This window comes from Solea senegalensis, linkage group LG11 (genome assembly GCF_019176455.1).
Source record: "Solea senegalensis isolate Sse05_10M linkage group LG11, IFAPA_SoseM_1, whole genome shotgun sequence".
In the NCBI taxonomy this organism is placed as follows: Eukaryota; Metazoa; Chordata; class Actinopteri; order Pleuronectiformes; family Soleidae; genus Solea; species Solea senegalensis.
The window spans coordinates 11904692-11929574 of NC_058031.1; the positions used below are offsets into that span (position 1 = coordinate 11904692).

General features: G+C 42.8%; 1 protein-coding gene across 6 annotated transcripts in view; it reads left to right on the forward strand.

The window, feature by feature from the left end:
• rerea (arginine-glutamic acid dipeptide (RE) repeats a) overlaps window positions 1-24883 on the forward strand; it is a 128136-nt gene that overhangs the window by 42329 nt on the left and 60924 nt on the right. For all 6 annotated transcript variants that reach the window (XM_044037195.1, XM_044037196.1, XM_044037197.1 and 3 more), the window contains 2 exons: window positions 11650-12148; window positions 20341-20411. In XM_044037195.1, the coding sequence (XP_043893130.1) occupies window positions 11794-12148; window positions 20341-20411 (426 nt within the window). In that variant the 5' untranslated portion in view covers window positions 11650-11793. The remainder of the gene's footprint in view (window positions 1-11649; window positions 12149-20340; window positions 20412-24883) is intronic.

Sequence of the window (24883 nt, forward strand, 5' to 3'; positions counted from 1 at the left end):
AGGTGGCAAATCATTCCTGTTTTTTTTTCTGCTAAAAAGACAGGCTAATGACTATTCTGGATGTGTGTCAGTACTTTAAGTTAACTAGCGTTAATTCGCAGAAGGATCTAATGGGCTTGATTGTCAAGCTGAGTTGAGGCAGTCGGTGAAAGGCTTGTGCCCGGGTGGGGGCTGTGTAATTGTTTTTGCTGGCAGTGATTCTCTCTGGAAGGGATGACTGCACAATCCAGATATGTAAACAAGAAGAAACTGAAAGTCAATATGCTGATACCTTGTCTGTTTCCTCTTGATCAACCTATCTTTTGAAATGACATTTCTAAGCTTTGCCCAAACACTCTTAAGGTGGTTCTTGGCAGTAATGGTTGTTTTTACAAACCAGTGTCTGCTCAAGTAAGCTTTTCAAATGGGCAAATCATGCAAAATGGAGATCTTGAGAAAATCATTAACTGTGATGGCGTACCGTAAAACAAAGGGACGGGACTTTTACAGACAGCAGATGCTCAAAGGGCTTGATTTTGCTTATTAGAGCATGGCATTTGTTTAGTGTGACAAGAGGTTCTCAGTCTTATAATTGAATGTTTTTCTGTTAATCTGAACCGTACATCTCTCTGCTTGCTCATGCCCTGTGTCATGTTTAAACGCTTAAAATTGTGTTACTAGTTTGTCTGCACAAAACGTGCTGCATGCTGTTACTCAGTAGCATGGCTCAACACCAACAGTATCTCGTCATCACTGGGACAATAGCAGATGTGTTCCAGGCCAACAGAGGTCTTTTATGGAAACCTCTCGGAGCAAAGGGATTTTTTTGAAGATTTTATTTATAAATGCATTTATTTTTAACCATTACCTAGGTGGAACAAATGCAGAGCACTTTGTACTACCTCTCAGTAGACCATTCAAACATTTAGAGAAAAACTCTTAATTTGCTTTGTCCAACTCTGTGTGTTCTGCCCATCCTAAGGTAACATAAGGACTCATTTAAATTGATATTTTTTCTAACTAAGCAACTAAGTTATTGTTCTGTTTACAGGTACCACCCTGAATATAATAGCTGAAGCAGCAGACGCTGAGATGATTTCAAAATATGTGGTCTGTCTCGTTATAATCTAAGCCTTAAACACTTAGTAAGCATTTTTACGTGGATAATGGTGATTGCAGTTCTCACAGCGACGAGTGTTAAGTGCACTGACGCAACTAACAGGGAATAGTGTACTGCAAGATATTCACTAATGTGAGATTATCAATAGACCTCACCTGCCCTCACATCTGTCTATATGGGTCTGTCTGTCTGTTTTGTTTGTGTCTATACTAATAACTCCTGTGAACCTATTTCTGACAGCAATATTTTGAGTAAACTTCCCTCTTATGTTTCACAAATAACAAACGCTGCTCAGTCCTGTTCCAGTAAATGAAGGATGTTGCTGTGACAGAGTGAGATGATGCTCTCTTCAAGATCAACTTAAGACCCGCCAGGAATCAGGCCAGTTTGCAAACACACCGTTTTCAAGGTCATTGTAGTGTTTTGAGTCAGCGTCAGGGCAAGACTGGTCATTTGTCTCCTTGTAATTTATAATGCTCACAATCTCTCCTGCAGACTGTTGGCTTTGGCAGTCGAGCAGTACACTGGTTGCTGTAGTACACCCAGTCAACCTCAACAGTGACTTATCTCTGTAACATAATAAACAAAGAGGACAGAAAGCAGTATGACACACAGCAACCAAGGACCTTAAAAGCCCCGTGCCAGCATAACTCCACTTCAGAATCACTAGGTCTTTCTTCTAAAATTGTTGGAGAGAACATCATAGCAAGGTAGTAGCACATCTTTTCATCCTCAAACACTCAAACCCACTCACTCGGTCTGCTGTTGGTGAAGGAGATAATCTGCCTGATATGGCTTCAGAGAAATGTATTCCTCTGGGACTGTTGTGCAGACATTCAACAGTTCGTCCATGTACTGATGAGAGGTACACTTGTAGGCAATCCTTTAAAAAATAGTTCTTTGTTGCTAGGGGCATAAAAAGCCATAGATAGGGATGTTTAAATGGTTATCACCTTGGTATGATGTGCCACTCTGCTAACATAAATATTTAATTACAGGGTGGCTACTGGTGAGAAGTGTAGTTTCTATTTAGAGCCCATACCGTTTCATAAAGTCATGGCATTGGTACGCAGCCCAAGGTTATTAGTGTGGTTTGAGAGTAGTGTGTGTTTGTGGTGTGCCTGTGGGTTACTGAAAAGTTCTCACTCTTTTCTTTGCTGCAGTGATATTAAAGGGGAGAAATGCACTCAGTCTGTTATTGAGCATTCACTCATGAATCCTTGATGGATTGTGGGTGTGTAAGTGTGAGAAAGAGCAGCGTCGTGCATGCGATGCAGAACGGCGATGTGAACCACTTCTGTGACAGAAACCGCTGTATGTTTCACCTTTTACTACCTTATTTTTTGCTCAGTCTCATTTCACTTGCTCCCTGCCCTCTGGGTTGTTGCTCGATGTCATTCATTTCATGCAAAATTGATTGCGGTGGCTTGCGTCGATGCCAGCTTCAATGAAGCCATCACAATGTAAAGACCGATTTCCTTACACTGATCCTCCTAACTTTACACTTTCACAGTGAGTAAATAGTGTCTAAATATTAGCCTTGCTTTAGACTCCTGGCTTGGTTATAAAGTGAAGCCTGTATTAAGACCTTGATGTTATTGCACAGCTAATTTAAAAACTGATGCTGGCAGGCTTTGCTTGATTCATCCTGTTTACTCATTACATGATAGCTGTGGTAAGGGCAATTACTCTAAGCATTCAAGTACCTTGCTTTTGGTCACAGTGTTGCTCTTACTCACTTCATTGCCGCTCCCAAAGCCCCTTGGCTTCCAACCAACCTAGTGAGTGGCATGCGTTAACATCTTGCTTCAATGTAGCAGATAGGTGGGCAAACACAGCTGAGTCCTTGAAGCACTTCTCATCCCTGCTATTGGATTACCAGCTGCCTTTCCAGGCCTCATCTGCACAGATGAGTGCCAAGATCAATGGAGCTCTTAGTGCAAATCTAACTCTGACTTTGCTGCAGCTGATCAAAGATTTTTTTTTTTAATGTGAAACAAAAACTTTGTCAAGTCAAGCTTGTGTCCGATATCCTATTTTTAGCCACCCCAAATCCCATATTAGGAGGCATTTCATATTCATTATTGAATTTTTAGTTTGGACTGCTGAGGAGTAGGTGTAGAGATGGAAGTGGTGAACTGCTGTGTAAAGTGATCTGGCCAGTTCTGCTGAGGATAGCGAGAACGCTGCGTTTTCTCCAGCAGAGCAACTGGCATCATAAATAAGCGAAGAGCGCTTGTTCTTAGAGGGACGAGGTGTCTCCTGCTTTGACGTCGAGCAGAGAGGAAGGGTTGAAGGGCATGTTGACCCACATGTTCTGGAAAGCGAAAAACAGACTTTTCGGTGGCCCTTGTTCCCCATTAATTATTGTTTGATGCTAATAAAGGAGGGGGATGGGGCCTGTTATGAAACCTAATTATTCATTGCAGAATTTCCCCAGAATTGCGCCCCTCCCCTTGTGCATAGAGAGGAAGCCGCCTGTGTTGTCAATTGAGTACAGCAGACAACAATGTCCCCTCAGCCTTTTAAGGAGGGGACGGGGTGAAGGGCACAATTTGCCTGAGTGATATATGAGGAGAGACAGCAATATATGTAAGGAGCTGCTGAAAGAAAGATAGAAGGTCAAGGCACATTACACTCAAGCCATTTATTGGCCGAGCACATTCTCTCACCTGGACTGCAAATACAGTTGCTCAGAGGCTGTGTGTGTGAGTATGTATTTATATATCTGTGTGTGCTACACATTTTAGATTGACACATGTGTATACATATAGATGAATGGCATACTGTAGAGAATGTGCTCTCAGTGCCTTTTTATAAGCTTACAGTTGCTGTTGGAAGCAATTTTAACAAGACTAGCTCCACAAACCTGCCCCTTAGATTTCCACCGAGTGACTCCAACGGCATAAGCTTTGGAGGCTGATTTCCTATTCATGAGCACAGCATCTGGTGTGCTTAAACACAGTGCAAGCATGGGATTAGTTAAGAATTGTGTGTCATAACATTGTGATAATTGGGTTCACTTTGAATGCTTACTCCAACACCATATATACTGTATATCTTGTCTGCTTTTCGTCTGCTTTTGCTTTGTTAAATATTATGAAGACAAATCAGCCATGTGATGTCTATGTTTAAAAAGCATGGGTTATTGCTATAGGCAGGGCCAAGTACTGTTTCCATTGTCATTAATGGCCCAGTGACAAGAGAAGCTGGTGAGGGCTGCCATGGTCAAAACTTAACATTAACATTCCAAGAATATCTGAGGCTTATTCATAGCAACTCGGCTGCGCAGCCAGTTCACTTCACCTTTGGTGAACAGCAGCCTTATAGTCAGCCTGAGCGGTGTTGTTTGGGCAATATCAATGTACCATTGTTTTTGCACAATGAAGGATGCAATGTGTAATCTAATATATTTGCAGTTGTTTAGTGTTTGGAAAAGATGAAAAGTATGCAGCTTGTGTTTGCTGGAGGCATAACACACTATCAGTTAGGGATCAAGTCTCCATTTCACACATGAACAAGCAGAGTTAATATGTGCCTCACTACTGTACACTGTGCAATATTCAACCAGTCTCTCTATTGTCACAAAACCCCACTGTTCTAGGCTCCTGCTGTTACAGATTTGGAAAAACAGTCATCTTCTGTCGCTGATGTATATTTTTTATCTTGAAGACCCAAGCGTAGGTAGTAAACCAACAGGTATGAGACCTTCAGACTGTTTAAAATTAATTATGTGTATTTTCAGTCTCCCTGTGTGTGGCCTGTGTGTTTGTGGCAGTGTGCACTAAAATGCCACTGCTGTAAGAGGCCCAGTCCCAGCCACTGCATGTTTTATGAGCTGTCCTCAGAGGATATGGGAGCTGCGAGCTCAGATCCTGCTTGTTGTAGCAGTGTTTTCATCACTTCTGACCACTTTCCCTTACCTTTTTTTGAATGTGAGAGAGGAAGTGCATACAGAATCAGGTGATAGCTACAACACAGCTCTGCCTGTGGCTATAGTTAAAAGAAGAGTGGCCAGCTGCATGGAGAACCCCCCCTCCCCCTCAGTGCGCTGCTTTCCCCTCTGCCTAGGATCACTGGCCTTCACCGCTGAGATGGTGGATGACAAAGCTGAATGCTACACTGAATATTGCACTCGACTCGTCACCCACCCAACCTTCACCCCCACTGGCTGCTTTCTGAAGCGGTCTTCTCCTTAAACAAACACATAACCAACTGGAGAACGTTCAGTGTCAGTTTGCAATGCTCACATATTGACTTGTAAGTTATAGCTCTCGCTCTGCACTGTGGAATAATGCTAAGTATAACAAACAAAATGACATGTTAAATTCTTTTTATTTACCAAATGCTATTCATTGGGGATGGTTGGTTGGGTGGAAGTTGGTGGTTAGAGACGAGACATTGGGATAGGATATAATAGCTCTTGCTGATGAGTACCAGCTGCTTTAGGACTGAGTGCAGTTTGCTGCCTCGCAGCTAAATAATACAGACAGAAAGATGATTTTGTGCACTGACCGAGTGACTTTTGTTATTGTTCTTGAAGACTTCAATCAAGATTGCGTGCTGTGTCAGTCTGATAACCCCAGAACAATGTCATCTATCACTGTGATCGACTGTGCTTGTGTTGGTTTTTCCTCTGTGTTGGCTCGTCACTCTGTGTGCCACGGTGATTAGAGTTGGTGGAAGATGTAGGGGCAGCCGCGTGAATACATTTCATCTTCTCCTTCACTCATTTAGACTAGCAGTTGCTGTTGAAGTGACGAATAGAATCATTAAGTTGATAGGCAAATCTGGGAGGAAGAGACGGGATATTTGATTGCACAATATCAGCTGAAGTGGTACATGATTGAGTGCTCAAATATTAAATTCTCAAGAGTCCTTTCATTTTATCAGATGAAAAAATCTGTATTTCCCTCCCCCAGAAAATCGCTTTACTATATACATCTGATTGAGAAAATGTCATTTAACTCCTTTCCTCCTCCCCTTGCTTGAGCCTCCATCCCGTTTCCAGGAGGGCGTTATAGCCAAAATTTAATATCATGATTTTTTTCTTTAATTACAGAACAGTGCAACCAAACTAGTTCCCTATGTAAAAACATACCCCTCAAAGAAAACAGAGCATTTAGGCCACAGAGCATTTCTTTCCACTACTTGCTCGTCTTCTTACATGCCTGCCTTTATCAAATGACTGACTGTGTTAAAGTGGTTTGTTTTGGTCTAAAGTTACCTGTTGCCGGGGCTGGCCGCAGTGTGGCTAATCTCTTATATATGTCACTCTCAGCATATTGTTTAGGACGCTGGCCCTTCAGGTGGTTCTGTTTTTATTTAATTTTCAGCCATGGCTTCCCACTACACTCTGAATCAAACAGGGTGAAGATTGAGAAATCCACGGCACTGCCCGTAGATCGCTATGATTGGTTGATCACCGGTTCTTTAGGGCGGGCGTGGAGTAGGCAAACAAATAGTGTGATAATGACATATCACCCACCCCTACTCCCATTGTACAGAGATAACTGTTTGCAGATATGATACAAATATTTTCTTGAATGTGTCCCTAGTGTGTTTTACCTCTTACACCAGCCTCTGACCCCAGCTTCACCTCTGAGCAAATTCCAATTACGACAGCATATAATTCACCAAAAAATGGAATTGTCACCACCTCCCCAGAGGTGAAAGACACTAGAAAGCCTTTTTGATTCAGAAATGTTATTCACACTGCAGAAAAGCAGCCCACACATTTGCAAGGAAACCCAATTAAAAGCCACATTCATGATAGTGCTGTCTGCTGCCACATACTTATCATTTTTTTGCCTCTCTTATCAATGACACATTGGGAGAGGTCCTTTTCTGTAACTGTAAGCAGGCTTACGATTACATTTCTCAAGAGTGCCTCATTTAGAATAAACTGGAATGGTGACAGTGGACCTGGTGACAGTGCCCTGGCCTTTTCCCCCAGGAGTCAAAACACAACATGACATTCAGCTGCGCTCCAACCAAACAAATGTGGCAGACTGAGAAGTGTCTTTAAGTACATGTGAAATGAAGTTCTCCTCACAGACTTTGAAGGTAATGAAATTATTTGGTTATGGAGTTGGATCCCTTGGATCCTGTAGTGGGTGAAGCCAGTCTAGCTCCACCTGGACTGGACCATACCATTTTTTACTCTGGTACCCCAAGGGAAGGGTACTAAAAATGGAATGGTTGGGACTGGTTAATTTGGTACTATTCCTAATGGAAACTATTCCTAATGGAAAAAAATACATACCGTACTGAACCGTTCCACTCGGTGGAAACATGGCTTAAGAAGACAGGTGCTGTGTAACTTTAAGAGCACCAGTGTGTGATGAGCTTAAATTCTGCGCAAAGATATTTTTCACTTTCTTTTAGACTGGCGCTGCCCCATTTCTACTACCGGCTGCTCTCCAACACACATCAATAGATTGCGTAATATCTTAAGTATTAAACTACTTAATCACAGTGAAAATTACTGTTCTTGACCCAGGGAGATGTATATTTTTGGTTTATCATCGTTGACTTTGGCAATTTATGGTCGCCAACACTGTCATTGTATATAAGAATCTGTTGTTATAAAGCAGGGACTTTGCTTTTTTACCATGGGAGTCTCCTGGCAGGTTTAAATGCAGGTTGATGCTGGAAAGCCCCAAGCTATCTTTTCTTGAGAATGGGTACCTACTAAACTAACCCCGGATGCTGGCTAAAAATAGAACCTTTGTGAGCTCGGCTTTAGCAGAGGAGAAAAAGATGTGGGTACTCATCAGTGAATTGAAAAACAAGTGGAGCAGACAAGTGTCTTTGCCCTGCCAATGTGAACTAAAACAGAAAGGGTCCTGAAAATAAAGAGAGATTGCAGCAGGTAAGATAATGCACACAGGACTACTGAGAATCCCTCATGAAATGGCCTACCCTTCTACCTCCAGCTGAGCCTTTCATTGTGCTGTTGTTTTTTAGGGGCTTTGGATGGCAGCTTAGATTAGATCGCACTGAGTAATGGATTGGAGCTGACTAAAACCTGCTGCAGCTCAACATCACCACACCTAGGATCAATGCACTGCTGAGGATCTTGTGGGTTTATTCAGATCAATTTGAGTTGCCCCCATTGTTATTAACCCTGTATGTATTCATGCTAACATTGTTCTCCTCTAATCTGTATTCATGCAAGCATTTCATTCAATCCCTTTGCAAAGCCGGCCTTAAATCCTTGCCAATCACATTTTGCCACTTCATAATTCTGAAAACTGAATATGCCATGAATTACTTTTCAGTTTCTTTCCCCAAAACTGTGTGGATCACTGTGCCAGCGACATTTTTATTCAATTCTGTCTTAAATGCAGATTTTCCAAATGTCTGTCTTGTTTGTTCTATACAAAAACATCATATGAACCAATGCCCTGCTTTTGCAAATTTAATCCAAAACAAACAATTACTAGAATTTTGGTGAGATGAAAATGCAAATCCTGCAGCTTTATCATACTCTAAAGGTGCTCAAGAAAAGTGTGATCATTTGTATGTCCTTAGATGGATTTTTATTAGGGCTGCAGCTAACAATATTCTATCGATTATATTCTCTATTAATCATGTAATAGTTTGTTCCATAAAATTTCAGCGAAGGTTGAAAAATGTTCAAAGTGAATGCTCAAACTGATGATGTTGTCTTTTTTTGTCTTCAAACCAAAATAATAATAATAAATACATAATAAAAACCATCAAATATATTGTTTTAAGAAGCCGAAAAAATAGAGAGAACCTTTAATTATAAAAAAAACCCATTCAAACCAATTAATCGATTATAATATTAGTTGATTATTTAGTAATACATCGATTTGTTGTTACAGTCCCAGTTTTCATTAAATCTACAAAGATGAGATGAGAGTGGATTTGTATGTGGGAGTAACTGGAATGAATTAAACATTGCATTTTAAAAGGCTGTTCAGTTGAGAGAGTGAGAAAAAAAAATGTTCACTAACTGAAACCTGCTGTGTGGCCATTGTGGGGGATGATGTGTTAATGGAGCCACAAACTGTGTGGTTTTTCAGGGCAGAGGTCTCATTTAAACAGGCAGCAAAAAGAGAAATGTATTTGAGCAGGGCCCTGCTGGCTTCTAGCCCTTGACTCCATTGCACTAATGTAAATGGTGGATTAGGTTCTGTTGGCTGGGACCTCCTCTGCAGCCACTGCCCCCGCCTTTTTTTTTCCACTAAGACAGCTGGTATCTTTCAAAAGGTCCTGGCCCAGTGATTGATGTGTAATAGTTCCAAGCCTCACCTGCCCCTTTACAGCGTTATTCATCGGCCAGGCAGCCCGCGCCGCTTTCTACTAAGCACTTTGTTTCTCCATTTGTGGGTGGAGAGCCCTCTCTCTGTGTCCATTGTCCCCGTCTCCCGGTCTTCTCACAGCCATCAATACATTATGACTTTTCATTGCCACGCTGTTACTACTTCACTTCTCACTGTCTCGCTCCTTCTTTACTCACTCAATTTGTTCAGCTTCACATTGTGCTTTTAGCTCTATCAAGCTATGGCGACTGAGGTGTAACAAATTACCCATAAGACACATGGGCATATTGTTAATTGTCTAATAAAACAAGAGAATGTGCTTATGAAGAATTATTTTTGCTTTCAGGCTTAGTAAATATGTTCATTTTAGTGTTGGCAAGGTACTTTGAAATTCAAACGTTGGATTGAGGCAGTTATGTAAAGTGTATCCAGATGCAAACTAATAGCACCTAGATTGTAAAGATACTTATTGAGGCTCGTAGCTGCCCACGACTTCAAAGGAGAATGGCCCAGACCTCCATTTGCAACAGTTCAGAGTCCTCTTTGGTTTCAGTGGAAGAGGCTTATGTTACTGATTAGAGGAGAGTAGAGGTGCTTAGCTCATACACAGATTCTGGCATCCTCCAGGATTAGAGCTGAGCTATCAAATGGTACCTTCACAAATGTTTTTATGTACCTCAGACTTCCAAGACACGCAGCCAGATCAGATACTAAATCGGGGTGCAGTGTAATGGCACAACAATTGAAGAATACAGTAATATTCAGGGTGGGTGTGTGTCGTGTACAAAAGCAAACATGTGTGCGTGGGGCCTTGCAGCTTCTGTATGAACTAATGTGTTCTTCTGTGTATATGCTGGCAGCCCAGTGGTCGCCGTGGTAACTCATCATTAGGTGATTAATGGGGCTGTGACGAGGCTGTGGTGTAATCAGTCCCGGTGTTTGTGTTGAAGTCGACGACAAGAGCAGCTGCCCTGTCAGTTGGTGTCTGCTCAAGAGATGACAGCACCCGCTGCTGAGGAGCGCCGTCGTCAAACGTGCCTCATTGTGTGTTTGTGTGTGTGTGTGTGCGCGCTTGCCAGAAGCTTTTCTTCCACCTTCCTCTTCTATTCTTCACCTCACATTGTTTACCTGGCTCACTCTCCATTCCTTCCCCCCTTTGACACTTCCTCTTCCATCCTGCTATCATGATTATACTAATGTGGAAGCTGATTGCCTGGTCTGATCCCTGTGGGGGCTGAAATTATTATTTCGACTTAATTCATTGTGGTGGTGGCGTGGGGGGTAAACAGTGGCAGTAAAAGAGAAGCCTCTTTTGTAGGCACAGTGTGTAGGGGCAGTGTAGTGCAGACAGCGGGCGGCTTTAGCTTTACCCACTTTACTGTTTATGAAGGATTTCATTACTCTGCGAGAAAGTGGTTGCTGAGCTATTTTGAGTGAACGACATAGCTGAAAATGGCAGTGGACCGGGCACGGCAAAATGACTGGCCCAGCTTTGCTCCTCTTCCTTTCCTTACCCAGTGGATTGCTGTTCTTCCCTCCAGAGCTGTCATGTCACATTAACACAGTGGTGACTGTCAGCCAGGGCAGAGGGCTGGGGTTGGGTGCAGTCCAGTGAGCCTGAGCACACACACACACACACACACAAGCACAGGCACACACAAGCACGCACAGATGAGTAAAACTGAGCCTGGTGTCATCACAGATGGTCTTCAGAGAAGCTAGCCAGTTAACTCTGTCATTGAGCTTTATGCTGCAGCTCTCTTGTGGCATTGCAAATGACAAGCAGTGTCTCGTGCTGAAAATCCCCCATGATATATAAAGTTAGAGGAATTCTGCCGGCTTAACACAGCACTGTCTTTTTGTGTTTGCAATTACAACTTCCTTTTAACTTATTGTGTCATTGTGCACTGTAGAAATAGCGTTTGTCTTTCTACTTTTCCTGCTCTCATTTTTTTTTTCACTCTATTAACTCTGCGTTACTGCCTTCCTGAGCGAATGGAAATGTTTGAGCAGGAAACTGGGATGTTTTGTTCTTTGATAAAGCTACTCTGTGCTCTCCTGAGTATACTTGGATGTGGAAGGGAGCCAAGAATGGCTGTGATGTTGAGAAGAGTGCCTGATCTCTAGTGCTTACAATGTACACTCTCCTCTCGCACAAAATGGTCCTTTTTTTACTGAATGTAGTTCCTGCACTGTATGGAAAATGTTCTCATTACATGCTGATGGTAATTATCTTTCCTTTTCTTTCTTTAACAGCTTTCCTGAAACACTGGGGTTGTTGGTGTGGCCAAGTTTTCCCTGGATTTGATTGGTAAATTCAGAAGACTGAAGCCCAGGCTCACAGTCTACCTTTCACGGAGGCCCAGCCGTGAGAGGACTGAGGAAGGCACGTGGCGGATCATGACGGCCGACAAAGAGAAGGAGAGGGAGAAAGAGCGGGACAGGGACAGAGACAAGAGAGAAGCTGGAAAATCCCGCCGGCAGGACGGGGACAGGTGCGACCGCGAGAGCGAAAGCTCCAGGCCCCGACGTAGCTGTACGCTGGAGGGCGGAGCCAAGAACTATGCAGAGAGTGAACACAGCGAAGATGAGGACAATGACAATGGCAGCACAGGTGGAGGCAGTGGCACAGCCGAGGAGACTGGCAAGAAGGGCAAGAAGAAGACGCCTAAGAAGAAGTCACGCTACGAGCGCACAGAGAACGGAGAAATAACTTCCTTCATCACAGAAGATGATGTTGTTTACAGACCTGGAGGTAAGTCTCAGTCATGGCAAATGACTCCCACTGATTGGCCAGTCATTTTACATGTAGCTTTTTTTCCATTAACTGATATTTATAAACGTTAAATCACACATAGTCATTTACTTTTTCCACTTTCCACTAGCCTGTTTTAAAGATTCAATTGCTTGATTGATCAGTAATTGATTTCTCTGCCATCGCAATAAGCCGCTGAGGGACTGCACATTTTCATAAGCAGCACCTCAAACAGCAGTACAGTAACAGCTAGAGGCCAATCACACAATCAATCCCATGTTGGCCCTTCTGCTTTGTTTCGGGCTGAGTCAATAAAAAAAGAATAGTGGTTCACTAGATGACGTGAAGTGACGACAGCCATGATAATAATAATTTTGACTCACACAGAGAGTGCTTTCTTCCCCGGAGCCTAAAGGTACTTTTGTTTTCATGGAGAGCTGTTTGAGCTGCAGTACAGTGTCTTTATTACATCAGATGAATGAGGCTAAAAAGAGAGCTAACCTTTTCAGCTGTAAACATGGCCCTTCCTTCCCCTACTGTTTATAAATTAGCTGTATTAGAGTGGGGAATGTCAACGCTCACTGTCGGTTAGAAGCAGGGCATGCTGGCGGTGTGTGTGTGTGTGTGTGTGTGTGTAGTCTGCGCTCTCTTATTTTCTCGCCTGCTGAACAGTGCTGCCATGCAACTAAATCATTGTCGCTATGTCTTTTCGTTTATGTAGCAGCTAGCAAAAGGTCAGGTGGGAAATGGGGGAGGGGGGATACATCATTTTGATATTTAACGGGAGGAATAGAAATTACAGTCTCTGTGTTAGGTTTCTTCTACCTTCTCATACACGCGTGCACACAAACACTCAGCCCTACTTTTATGCCCTCAGCCACTTACCAGACGGCTTAAAGTAGGTGCAATGAAACAGCTAGACATCCCTACATTACACACTCTGTCTTGCTGTGTTATCTGGTTGGCTGAATTATCTCTGCACTGGTATCAGTGGAGGTCCTCAAGCAAGCAGTCATACTGAACTAACACCTGGTTGTTGCTCACTCTCTATTTCTGTCCCTCTAACGCTCTGCAATGGACTATATTGAAGACATTCTTTGCTCCATATTTCATGTTTAATAGAGAGAGCACCAGTGCTTTGTCTCATCGTCAATCATGCAGAGAGGGAGGGTGGGGGCAGAGAGGGAGAGAGGTGTGAAGAAACATTGGAAGCAGTCAGTCACATCAATGAAACATTCAAAAGGCATATAAACAAAGTCGACTGTCTCAGTGGATTTGCTCTGCTGCATATTTATATTTCCACGTTTGAGGAAATGGTTTCCTGTCTTCTCATTCACTTAGTTTGGCAGGTGTAGAGTGGCCGGAGTGTCAAAGCCTGCTCCCACCATGTTTACTCGAGCTGTTAGATTGGTTTAGATTAGGGAGGAACCAGGATTGGCAGCCCCCAGCACTGCAATACGAGTTTGTAATTTACCTCCTATTGTCAAAATGGAAGATCCTCTACCTCAGCAACTGACCTCCCACTGTCACTTCTGTTAATTGTTCAAGTGAAAAGCTCTGTTTGTCTATGTGTGTGTGTGTGTGTGTGTGTGTGTGTGTGTGTGTGTGTGTGTGTGTGTGTGTGTGTCTATGCAGCATGTGTTTTCCTCCTCATGCTTTGTTCATTGGTAGCAACCTTCTTGCAATCAGATTTGATGTGTGCAGCTTAGGCAGGCACAAAGCCTGCGATGGATTATGCTTTACTAAATGTTAAATCCCTTTATAGCCGTCTAGTGACACACAATATGTAAAACTGACCACCCTCAGAGAGGGATTTACACTGCTCCAGACATGGGGAGAGGGAAGGAGTTGTAATAGTGAGCAATGCAGGAACTATAAAGAATGTTTTAATCGCTTTTGTCATATTAAGGTTTAAACACATACAGGCCCACACCAACACATGAGAAATAGGTTATCTATTGTTAAAATCTCCTGTGTGCTCCCACTCTCCAGCCATCCACCAATCTCTGCTTAGCCGTTAGAATCCCTTGAAGATGGCTCGGGCAGCTTAATGCACATTGATTGGATGGGGATGGGTGTACGGAGAGGTTCAGTTGGCCAGCAGGTGGGCCTGCAGCTATCTCTAGTGCTGTTGCTCTTTAAAAAGGATGGAGGATGTGTCTGTGGTGGTGGCCAGGCAACTGCATCCCAGGACATTTGCTTGATTGGCTGCTAGGATGAACAGACCAAATGGATCTGTGGTTGATCTCTCACTGCTACTGCAGAGCTTTTCTTTCCACACTCGCCTTCCTCCCCGACCTCAGATTATAGTTTCTACAGGGGGTGAATACTAGGCACCCACAAAGTAGATGCACAAACGAGCCCACTCACTTATTCACACACATAACACGTTGATAACCAGCGTTTTTGCAAACTCACAATACATGCTTTTAACTGTCTGTTTATGACAAGCACCCTCCTGCAACACACATTAAAGCTCACACTTATACACACAGCTCTAAGCATATTGCTCCCCCCCACACACACACACTGCTGCAGGACTCTGGCTGGCATTGCAGATGGCTCAGTGCCATAGCATGTCTCCTTCCTCACTAAGTAAGTGACTGGCTGGTTTGTTAAAAATGTAGACAGCTAATGAAAACCACCTGCCCCGCCCCACCCCCTACCATCTCCTTTGCCCCTGTAACTGGGTGTATTTCACACAACATGGATCACACAGTCAACCCGCTGAGTTTCAGGGCAATACAGAAAGAATTGCACTAATGTACTCATTTCTGTTATTAGCTTTGGAACAAAAAATAGGTTCCAAGAACTAATTTAGATTCCATGTGCCAGATACCAGGTACCTACATGAACATTTTAATTCTCTTCCACTTATCTGTGTCTCAAAGATTATTTATTTATTTATTGCAAATAGGTTTTATACATATGCAAGCACAGTACACGACTACCTGCAAGGAGGTTTTTATTTATCTTCCAGGACCTGTCTTATCAACATAACAACGCCTCTGTTTGAATACAAGCTAGCTATAGAGCTTGTACTTTGCAGGCTCCAGATAGCCACGGGCAGCAGAGTGAGAATAGACTTAGGAAAATGGTCAAAAGCCTGGCTGCACTGCGACCGACAGTGCCCGTTAGGGAAAGTGCAGCAAGGACTTTGCCGGCGTCGTTGACAACAGTGCGGAGCTGGACGCACCATTCGCTGTAGACCATCCTCACTCCACTGTGATTTCTTCACTGCACTTTGGGAGCACTTTTTTTCAGAGTCAATAAACACATTGAGAATAAATAAAATTTACCCAATCCTACTTATAATAATGCATTGTCTAATACAGCGAGAGTAGACTTGTCTGAGAATAACACTCTGGTTGTTTGCACTGTAGATGCAGGCATTCATTTAGTTTTAGCACAGTCAACAACTGAGCAATTTAAAAAAACTTAAAAAGTTTCATTTATTTTTACAAATAACGCCATTCAATTGGACAACTGTCCTATTATACAAGCACGAGCAAGGAATCAGTTTTTTGAATGAAGTGTGTCCACCTCTGCTACACCATCTGGTGATATGCTAAGCTTGTTATTGTTAGGTGGTTTCTGGCTTAGCTGGTGTATAGTTGTTAGCATGTCCATCACCATTCTTTCAGTCTTGCTGCCATCCATGAATTTTTAAAATGTTCAACTCTTTAAGCTGACAGAGCCAAAAAATTGGTCTCCTCGTCAGTCCAACAAATGTACCATGGATTTTGTCATGTTTTTGTCACTGCCTGTTGTTTCTCTTATTTGTGGGTTTAAGCTGGGGGTGGGAGCTGTGGTGCTTTCACAGAGCCCCCAGGCCACCATGAGTCTGAATCTGGTCTGACTAAAGGTATACGTGCAATAGAAATATGTCTCCCAATCACATTATCTGGATGTATGAATCATGGATTTTATGAGTCTGGTTTTAGTTGAACAATACAATAGATTTATAGACAGTCTGACTTATGTTTTGCAAATGACTGCACCCAAGCATTTCATTATTATACAACTAAACACATTTTTCCACAGATGGCCATTGAAATCAGATCAAAGTAAATTATACTTCATAGGAACACATCACATCTGAGTTTTGTTTTTCCTATGTATTCTCTTGAGGAGTCGCTGCAAGTGTTTCAGTGAGCGTTGAATTGGTTATTCCACAGCCAAGACACCGGAGGCTAGAACCTGATTAGCATAGCATATCCCCTCTGCTACAAAGGCTAGCTGTCGATCATTTTGCTGTTTCCAGTCAAGCTAACAAGAGGGACAAGCCCTCTGAGTCCTCTCACATCGAAACAGCAGTGTGAATCTCTAGCCTGTCGCTAACTGAACAGATCTATTTTTAAAAAGCCCTCTCTGCTCTCCCATCTCTCCCCACGCAAGAGACTCTGGGAAAAGGGCTTTTTAGTGAAATCCAACCACCTGCCGTCTGCTAAATGAGAAAGTGTGGGCTAGGCGAGAGGGAATGGAGAGGAGGAGGTGGGGGTGGTGTTGTCAAAGAGCCTCTGTTCTCCCTTAGGAGCACAGTCAGCTGTGGGCCTGCCCTATTGTAGAGAGCTGATGGTATCACTTGCCAGGTATTTCCCTCTGCTTTTCCAGTGAGAAGAAGGGAGATTTGTTGGGCTGGTGGTTGAGGGGAGAGGAAGGAAAGTTGGGGAAGAATCAAGTGTCTATGTGCCTCCAGGGCTTGCTGCTCGCTACCCCACCCTGCTGGGATTGGCCCAGCAGGAAATGGCACACGGCAGTTTTGGTCATCAGCAGGTCTCCTTCACAGAGCCACTGTGGGTGATGGAGGGTCAATAAATAATACCAACCTCTCCTTAAGATTTCTGTCTTTTTTTGGCCCTCCAGTCTGCTCACACCCCCGTGGTTCCATTATTGCATTCCTTGTGCTATTTAATTTTAGGATCAGTGCACTCAAGGGGGTGCAGCTCTACTGAAGCTTTGCACTGCTCTGCAGCAAGTGCAGTTTGAGCCAAGCACCACTTATAACAATGCAGGTGCATCCCACTTCATGGCTAAGACTCCCCAAAACCTGAGCGCAACTTAAACAAACACCCCCTTGATTTAATAAGCCTAAAATGTGCTCATATTATTGTTGTGTATAGCCAATCTCATTTCATAGATCCAACCACCCAGTCTCACTGTAAACAAAACACTGGCATATATAACTGTGTTCACAACGTGACTCTTCCATTGTTGCTGCGTCGCAGAAGAAAGCCAAGCTGATATCACCTAAGCACTCCCCCCTCCCTTCTGCTAGAATGCTGCAGCAAATTAAACAGCATCTTATTTGCTTGACACACAGAGGAGGCTTCTCTCTTTAGCTGAGACTAGGTGTGTTTTAGATTAGACATACTTGGCAGTCATGCGAGAATAGCTGGCTGAACAATGAGTTACAGCTGAGAAAATTGCTGTGTACGTGTGTGTGTGTGTGGGGTCACGTGGTCATAACAATGAATATTCTGTTGCTTGAGCTCCGCAGTGACAATGTAATTGGAGATTCAACGACCGTGAGGATCAGCTTTCAGTGAAGTGTCTGCGTCTGAGAAGCTGAACTCGGTAGCTTCATGATTATCTCGCTGTGTCGAAGTATTGAACTTTCTTCGCCCTTAATCTGTCCAGGTGTTATGGCGGTCAGCAGTGTGGCTGAGCAATGTAGAAGTTAAATGTATGGCTGCTGAGGGAGTATGAACATTCATCTATAAATGCCCTCCCTCAGTGAGTGCTACATCCATCCTGCTAACACATACTTCAACCCTAAAGAACTCCCATCCCCCACACGGACCCCCACCAGAGCTAAATCCATAGTCCCTCCCCTTTCCACTTCTCCACTTGAGCGAGGAGACCCACTTCCAAATGCACAAAACGGCAGGAATGTTTAACAAGCCAGGCAGACCCTGGAGGAACTGTGTGGCTGTGCTTCGATAGCCGCCCCCCCACCCCCACCTCCCTGAGCTCTGCAGCCTCCGTCTCGTTCAAATAGCTGTGTTTGAAACACTAACTTGGTTTTAACTTTCACATTCACCAAGATTCCTCTTATAGTCTCATTCAGAGAAATGCCCTTGAGGTAGTAGATTTTAGTGCCCAGGATGAATTTAAAATGGGCTTTCGTCGTTCGAAGAACAGACTTGCTTGCTGGCTGTGAATGATTAAACTAGATCCCTGTCTCTCTCTTATTCCTTCCCACCACCTATCTTTTTGTCTATTGCCCTGTCAGTTCTTTATGCCTGTTGATGTACTCTGGGGTGTAGACACAGAGATCTGGCCTCTCTAAATGAATGTGGCGACAAGGTGAAAGGACACAAAACTCTAATTCCCCCAATTTGACTCCTCTGAAAAATGTCATCTCATTCAGATTAGTCTCTTTTGTTCTCTGCCTTCCCCCACTCTCTCCCTCCTTCTCCCTCCTCCGCCTCTACCCACTTCCCTCTCTCAACACACACACACACACACTCACACACATGTCGCTCACAGATCACACAATAGCGCTGATGGATATTTTCATTCATGTTATCTTGTAAATGACTTCCAGGGATGGTGTAGCGGAGAGAGAGGGAAAAAGCGAGAAGAGGGCAGTCATGAGAGCGATATAATGCGTCACTCAAAGCTACTGAGGGTGATAAACCCTCCCTCCCTCCCATTTCCCTTAGAACAGCTCATTCAGCCCACAGCAGATAACTGGCCCACCCTGGGGTTACATACACACACACACACACACTCACATAGAGCCTCTCAAGAACAAAGCCTGTGATGTCACAGATGCACTCATAGACACCAGCCCCTCTACAAATGGTATCTTGGGTGTTGGAGCCATTTAATATCTTTGCCACCCCTCTTTTCCTCTGCATGCGGTAAGATAAACCACAGCCAGATCGATAACTCAGTTGACACAAACAAATAAATAACAGATGATGGCACTGCCAGACACTGAAAGAAGCTAGCTGCACATCTGTGAGTTACGGAAAGTGCGGCTTTAGTCTTTCACTAAAGAATAGCTCAGCTTGTGTTTTGGTGAAATGAGCACCTGCAGTTTTGTGTTGTCAGTGTAAATCATACCTATGGTGGCCTTTTGTTTTTTGTAATCCAACCTTGCAGCGCTGAGAACGTGGAGCTTTCCATCTTAGAGGGCTTATGTACTGTATATATGAATGTGAGCAACAGCGCTGTGCTCCATTGACTCAAGTAAAATGCATTTTATCTCAGTTTGATAACAGTACACTTGTGTTTCACTGAAGTAAATGATAGTCTGTTGTCCTACTTACAGACAATCTTTGATAATAATCCTAAAAAGGACCGAACAACCATTTAACAAACATCAGACATTTGAGAGATTTTAATTTTTTAATTTGCAATTAAATTCTTCTATTCTTGATTGTTCTGTCTTTTATGCAAATTTAAAAAAATTTAATGCATACATGCTGGAAACGATCCCAATTGCAAAAATGTATTCAGATGAAGTCTTGTAGTTCTAGACTTGGCAGTGACCATTGATCACCTCCACCTTCTCCAGCCCTTCTTCTGTTTCTCAACAGAAGTGGCTGATGTGTATTTTTGTCCTGTGCAGCGTGAATGTTGTTATGGAAATGAGGGTTTCACGACCTGGCCATACCACCAGTCACATTCAATTAAACAGCACCGTCAGCCAGGGACACATCCTCACACACACACACACACACACACACACTACGGGGGGTGGGGGGCTGTTTCTGACACTTGAGAGTTATGTAATGTGGTGACATTCTGAGACATGAATGAGAATGTTTTGTTTTTGCGATAAGCTAAGCCAAAGTGAACTGGATATACTATGTACAGATGTGATGATAGAAGTTGTCATTTGATGGAAATGGGTTACGGTGATGGCTGCGGGGTGGGCTGGGGTTAAAGCGAGTATTGCTCACTGGTGTATAAAAGGAGTGGAACAATAACATAATTCCCCTTGGGCGTAATGTTTGCTTTGGAAAGGCAACCTTGTAGCGTTCTGAAAAGTCCTTAATCCTATTACTCGCATTCCAATTGAATTTGACTCGAGGAGAAAAAATGTCTTTTTAGCAGAGGTAACAGCACACAGAATAATGTATTACAGAATCTGTAAGCAGAAAAAATATGAAAGCTTTGGAAAATGTGAACATCATTGTTCATAGTTAAACATCTTTCCCCTCTCTTCTCATTTGCAGATTGTGTGTACATCGAGAGTCGGAGGCCCAACACTCCCTACTTCATTTGTAGCATTCAGGATTTCAAGCTGGTGAGTACATTTTACATTCAGCGTTTGAGCTCTTTTATGTCCCTGTGTCCTCACACCAGCCTGAGGTTTAGCACCAGCCCACGCACTCATTCACCCACCAACTACACGTCCCCTGATGAAAAACACACCACCGCTTTACTAGTGAGGGGAGAGCGTGTGCATATTGCATCATTCATATGAGCTGATATTGTAAAGATAATTTCTTTTGAAGGAATTCGACTGAAATATTAACCACCTTTGTGATATACTGGCAGTGTAATAATGCTTGTAATAGAAATCGAGATGTTTGTTAATGCACTTGATTGATTTAATGAAGGATACTTGATCTTTTTTTTAAAAGTATGTAGCCACATTGTCCTTTGACGAAAGAAATGAGTTTTTAATTTGCTGCTGAGGATGGCTGATTCATCGGTTTAGTGAGGAGGTGCTTCGTGTTAGGTGATCTCACTCTCACATGCTCGCTTGCTCTCTGTAGTTTGTTGATATGATTTACATGAGATGCAAAGTTGATTGTGGCTCGCATAGACACATATATAGCCAGACACAATTAGAGTAAGCTGAAGCTACTTTGACAGTCACACAGGATGTTGTAACCTGTCTGTCTGCGCCAGTCTATCGGCGTGTGTATGTGTCTTTGTGTGTGTTTTGTCCACAATCAGTGACGAAGTCGCTCCGTCACAATGACAAAAGTCATTTTTACATCCAGGAGGAAGCAGCTTCCAGCCCCATGATGAACACACACCGATACACACAAGTCATGAGCAGCAGTTATGAGTGTTTTAGAATATCAGTCTCGCCATTAACGACCATCAGTTCTTCTTAATTAACTTTTGTTGAACTGTAACCACTGATAACTGTTACAACCAAAAATCCAACCATGGTGGTTTATTTTGAGTTGTTGTGGTATTTGAATTCACCATATTTTATTCTATGTTTAAGCATCTATCAATGCTCCTCTGATCACTGCTACTACACATGATAATTTATTTAATAAATAAAATGAAAAAATATATGCGCATAAAAAGCATTAATTTGTTTAGTGCAGCTAAATTATATCAAAGCTACGAACACACACTCACACACACACCGGGGATTTCCCACAATGGATTTTCTGTCTTTTCTATAAAGCATTCTTTGCTAATGCTGTTTTGTTAATGTAGTTAATATTGTGGTTTCAGAGATGTAAATGTGTAAGTTGCTGCACAGTAGTATTAATAAATATTAACTGTAAAAACAGGCCACATGGTTAAATAAAATATTTTTAAATCGTGCCTAATATGTATTAAGATGTTTATAATCTGGAAGTGCTATAGTATCAAAGTGTATTTTTTGATGTAAATATTGTCTATGTGTAGGGTTTGTTTTCAGAGGTCAGTGCACTCAACCAAGTCTAGAGTTCATCAAATGTGATGTCTAAAATTGATAATGGAAGTGAAAGTGATTATTTTTAATTGGTCCTTGTATGGTTTCCACCTATCATGAATAAAGAGTGGAACACACTTTTACGTGCAGGTCATGACCACAATTTAATGGACTGAAGTGTATTAGAATTAGAGCTAGGCGATATATCGGTAATATAGCTATATCATGACGTTAGACAAAATATCGTCATATTGTGATAAGGTATCTATGATTATGTTTTTCCTGGTTTTAAAAATCACTTCATTGCAATTCTTTTTTTTGTGATTATAGGCAATGTCATTGTATACAAATATCCTTCATTTAACATTAAAAAGCCAAAGGAATATATTATTTATTATAAGCAATAATACCCAGCCTTACAGAAATATTTGATTTATATGGTGATATATATGTTAATATCAAATGATGTAAGAAAAAAAGGGTATATCATGATAAGATTTTTTCCCCATAGCGCCCAGTCCTAATTGGAATATGTATGTCGTCAATGAGTGTTTGGTGCCAGATGAATGGGTGTCTGTGAGCGGTTGCTGTTCTTTGAACAGATCAGTTGAGTATGGTGCAGAGGGGCTGCTGAGGATCTTTCAGGCCCCAGGGGGCCAAAGTAATGGCTGCCAGCAGCCAGGGTGATGATGGGAGGTCAGTTCAGAGGCCACACACACCACTTTTGCAAAAGGTGTAGTAGTATGAGTGTGTGTATATACAGTATGTGTATCTATACTTACATGTGGAGGATGCTGTTTATTTGTGAATACTTGAGTGTGTGTGTGGAGGGCAGTTGTTGTGTGAAGAAAAGGGTTGTAAGGTGAGCCCTGCAGAACCGAGGACAGCCTGGCCCTGCGGCAGAAGCAGGGCTTTAATCGGATTGCTCCCAGAGAGTGCTGAGGATTGCAGGAAAACCCTCCCTGAGCTCACACATGCGCCTACACCCACTCACACAAAACGCCATGCACCTGCACCTTGATTAAGAGCACCAGAAGAGGTCTGGGGCAGACGTAGATAATTGTCCAGGGAGAGAGAGAGCGGGAGGATACTGGATCCATTAGCTGACCTCTATCTCTCTTTTCTTTCTTTCTCACTGTGTCTCTCGCTCGCTGTTGCGCCCTCCCCCATCCATCTGTAATTAATGAACAGCCATCTGCATGCCTGTATGTGTTTGAGCAGGCTGTACCCTTGTCGTTCCTATGTTAAAACAACAAGTCCCGCTGGCTCTCTAAACAACTACAGTGTTTTTCAATGAGCCCACTTTGTGGCCGTGCTGCAAATCACAGAAGATTGGCACTGTAATCTCTATTTACTAGACCAGCACAAAATCTTCTTTTAGAGTGATAGCTGCATTAGCTTGTAATTGCACAATATAAACTGCCATCTACTTGGCCAACCTCAAATCTGCTCCCGTCACCCTGCTCTCAAAACTGGAACACGTACTTGTGCCACTGGGAGGGAAAAAAAAGCATTCATCCGCACATTCTGCTATTTTGTTGAACATCATGGTTGGCGTAATCACATTTGCTTCTCTGGCCAGATTTTACTGAAAAGGACAGGGAGCAGGCACATTTGAGGTCTGTGTAAGTGAACCACACATTAGACGGCAACTCATTCTCTTTATTTCCTGTCTGCTCATCTCTTCCTGTGTCTGTGTCCAACCCCCACTTCTTCTTGCCGTGCAAATTATCGATCAGCCCCCCTCTGTGTGGGGGCCAAGGCTTTGGAGGCAACAGAGGGGAGGGGATTTTCACTGGTCTTAAAGCAAACAGCCTAATCAACATATTGATGAGGTTGCCCTCATTTTCCGTGTCTTTTTTTTCCACCTTCACTGTGTAGACTGTAACAGTCACACTCTGTACTTTATCTAATGACCTGTGAATCCAATTAGTGCTGTGTAGAAATCCTGAATGCCGCCATCAATCTCTCCTGTGGTGGGAAGAACAAGGATTGAGGCCCACCTCTCTGTCAGTTCATATCTTTCTCCCACTGTGTGTCATCTGTATTGGGATGACTCCGAGTTTACTGAAGCTTTATGCATGTGTACTTCCTCATTGCGTCTGTACTCTAAAGAGAAAGCCATCAAGCAATAATGCATGCGAAACAAAAAGTCCATTCTGCAGAATTATTGGGGTCATTCTGAACTTGAAGGACAATCATTTTCTATAGTTTGTTTACTCGACAGTAGCAGCTACAGTGCCCACACTAACCCCTGTCACATATTGATCCAGCACAGCCTCCTGCCTTCCTCCTAAAATGTCTGCCAGAACACAGAGGTGAGCAGTAGGAGTCCATCTTAACTGCTGGAAAAAAATACACACAAGTGTAATGAAAATGTCAAAATCCAGACACTTCATCACTGTGATTCTCCCACGTCTTTGTTTAGATAATTATAACATAATAGGGATAAAAAGAGATGATACATAATCTGAAAAAATAACTTTGGAATTCAGCATTTAATCACATTTACTCAAGGACTTGTATGTCAATATAATGTCTATAAAGGTTTATTTTGAAAAGACAAAATGTGTCTATTGTTCCCAGTGGCACGACTGTGTAATCAACTGTGTTTATATAACAATCATCCATTTTTACATTTATCTGTTTTACAATTTCATACTGTTTCAGAACGCTGCACGCACACACATACAAATGAAACCTATGTGAGGACACGCTTAGACAATAAGCCACACAAAAACGGAGCACAGAGCAACCTGCAGCCATATCTTCCTACTGATCCATGACTTCACCGATCCATCCTGCTTTTCTCAACCTGATTGTCTCGTCTGTCTCCATTTCTCTCACTCTCACTGTCTGTTTCTACACGTCAGTCCTCCCTCATCCCCACTCCTCTTTATCTACTGTCACTCACCCACCTCTCTCTCTCCATGTTCTGATCATTGTGTACATGTCCTCGATGCTCATTGACCCCACAAAGGGGGGAAAAAAAGAATCTACCTCCCTCTTTGCTTGTATCTAACCTCATTTGCTGTTATTGGCCAAGTCAGCTGTGTTTCCTCCTCCCTTCCTTCCCCTCATTCCTCTCTTGCTCCCTTTACTTTCGCCTA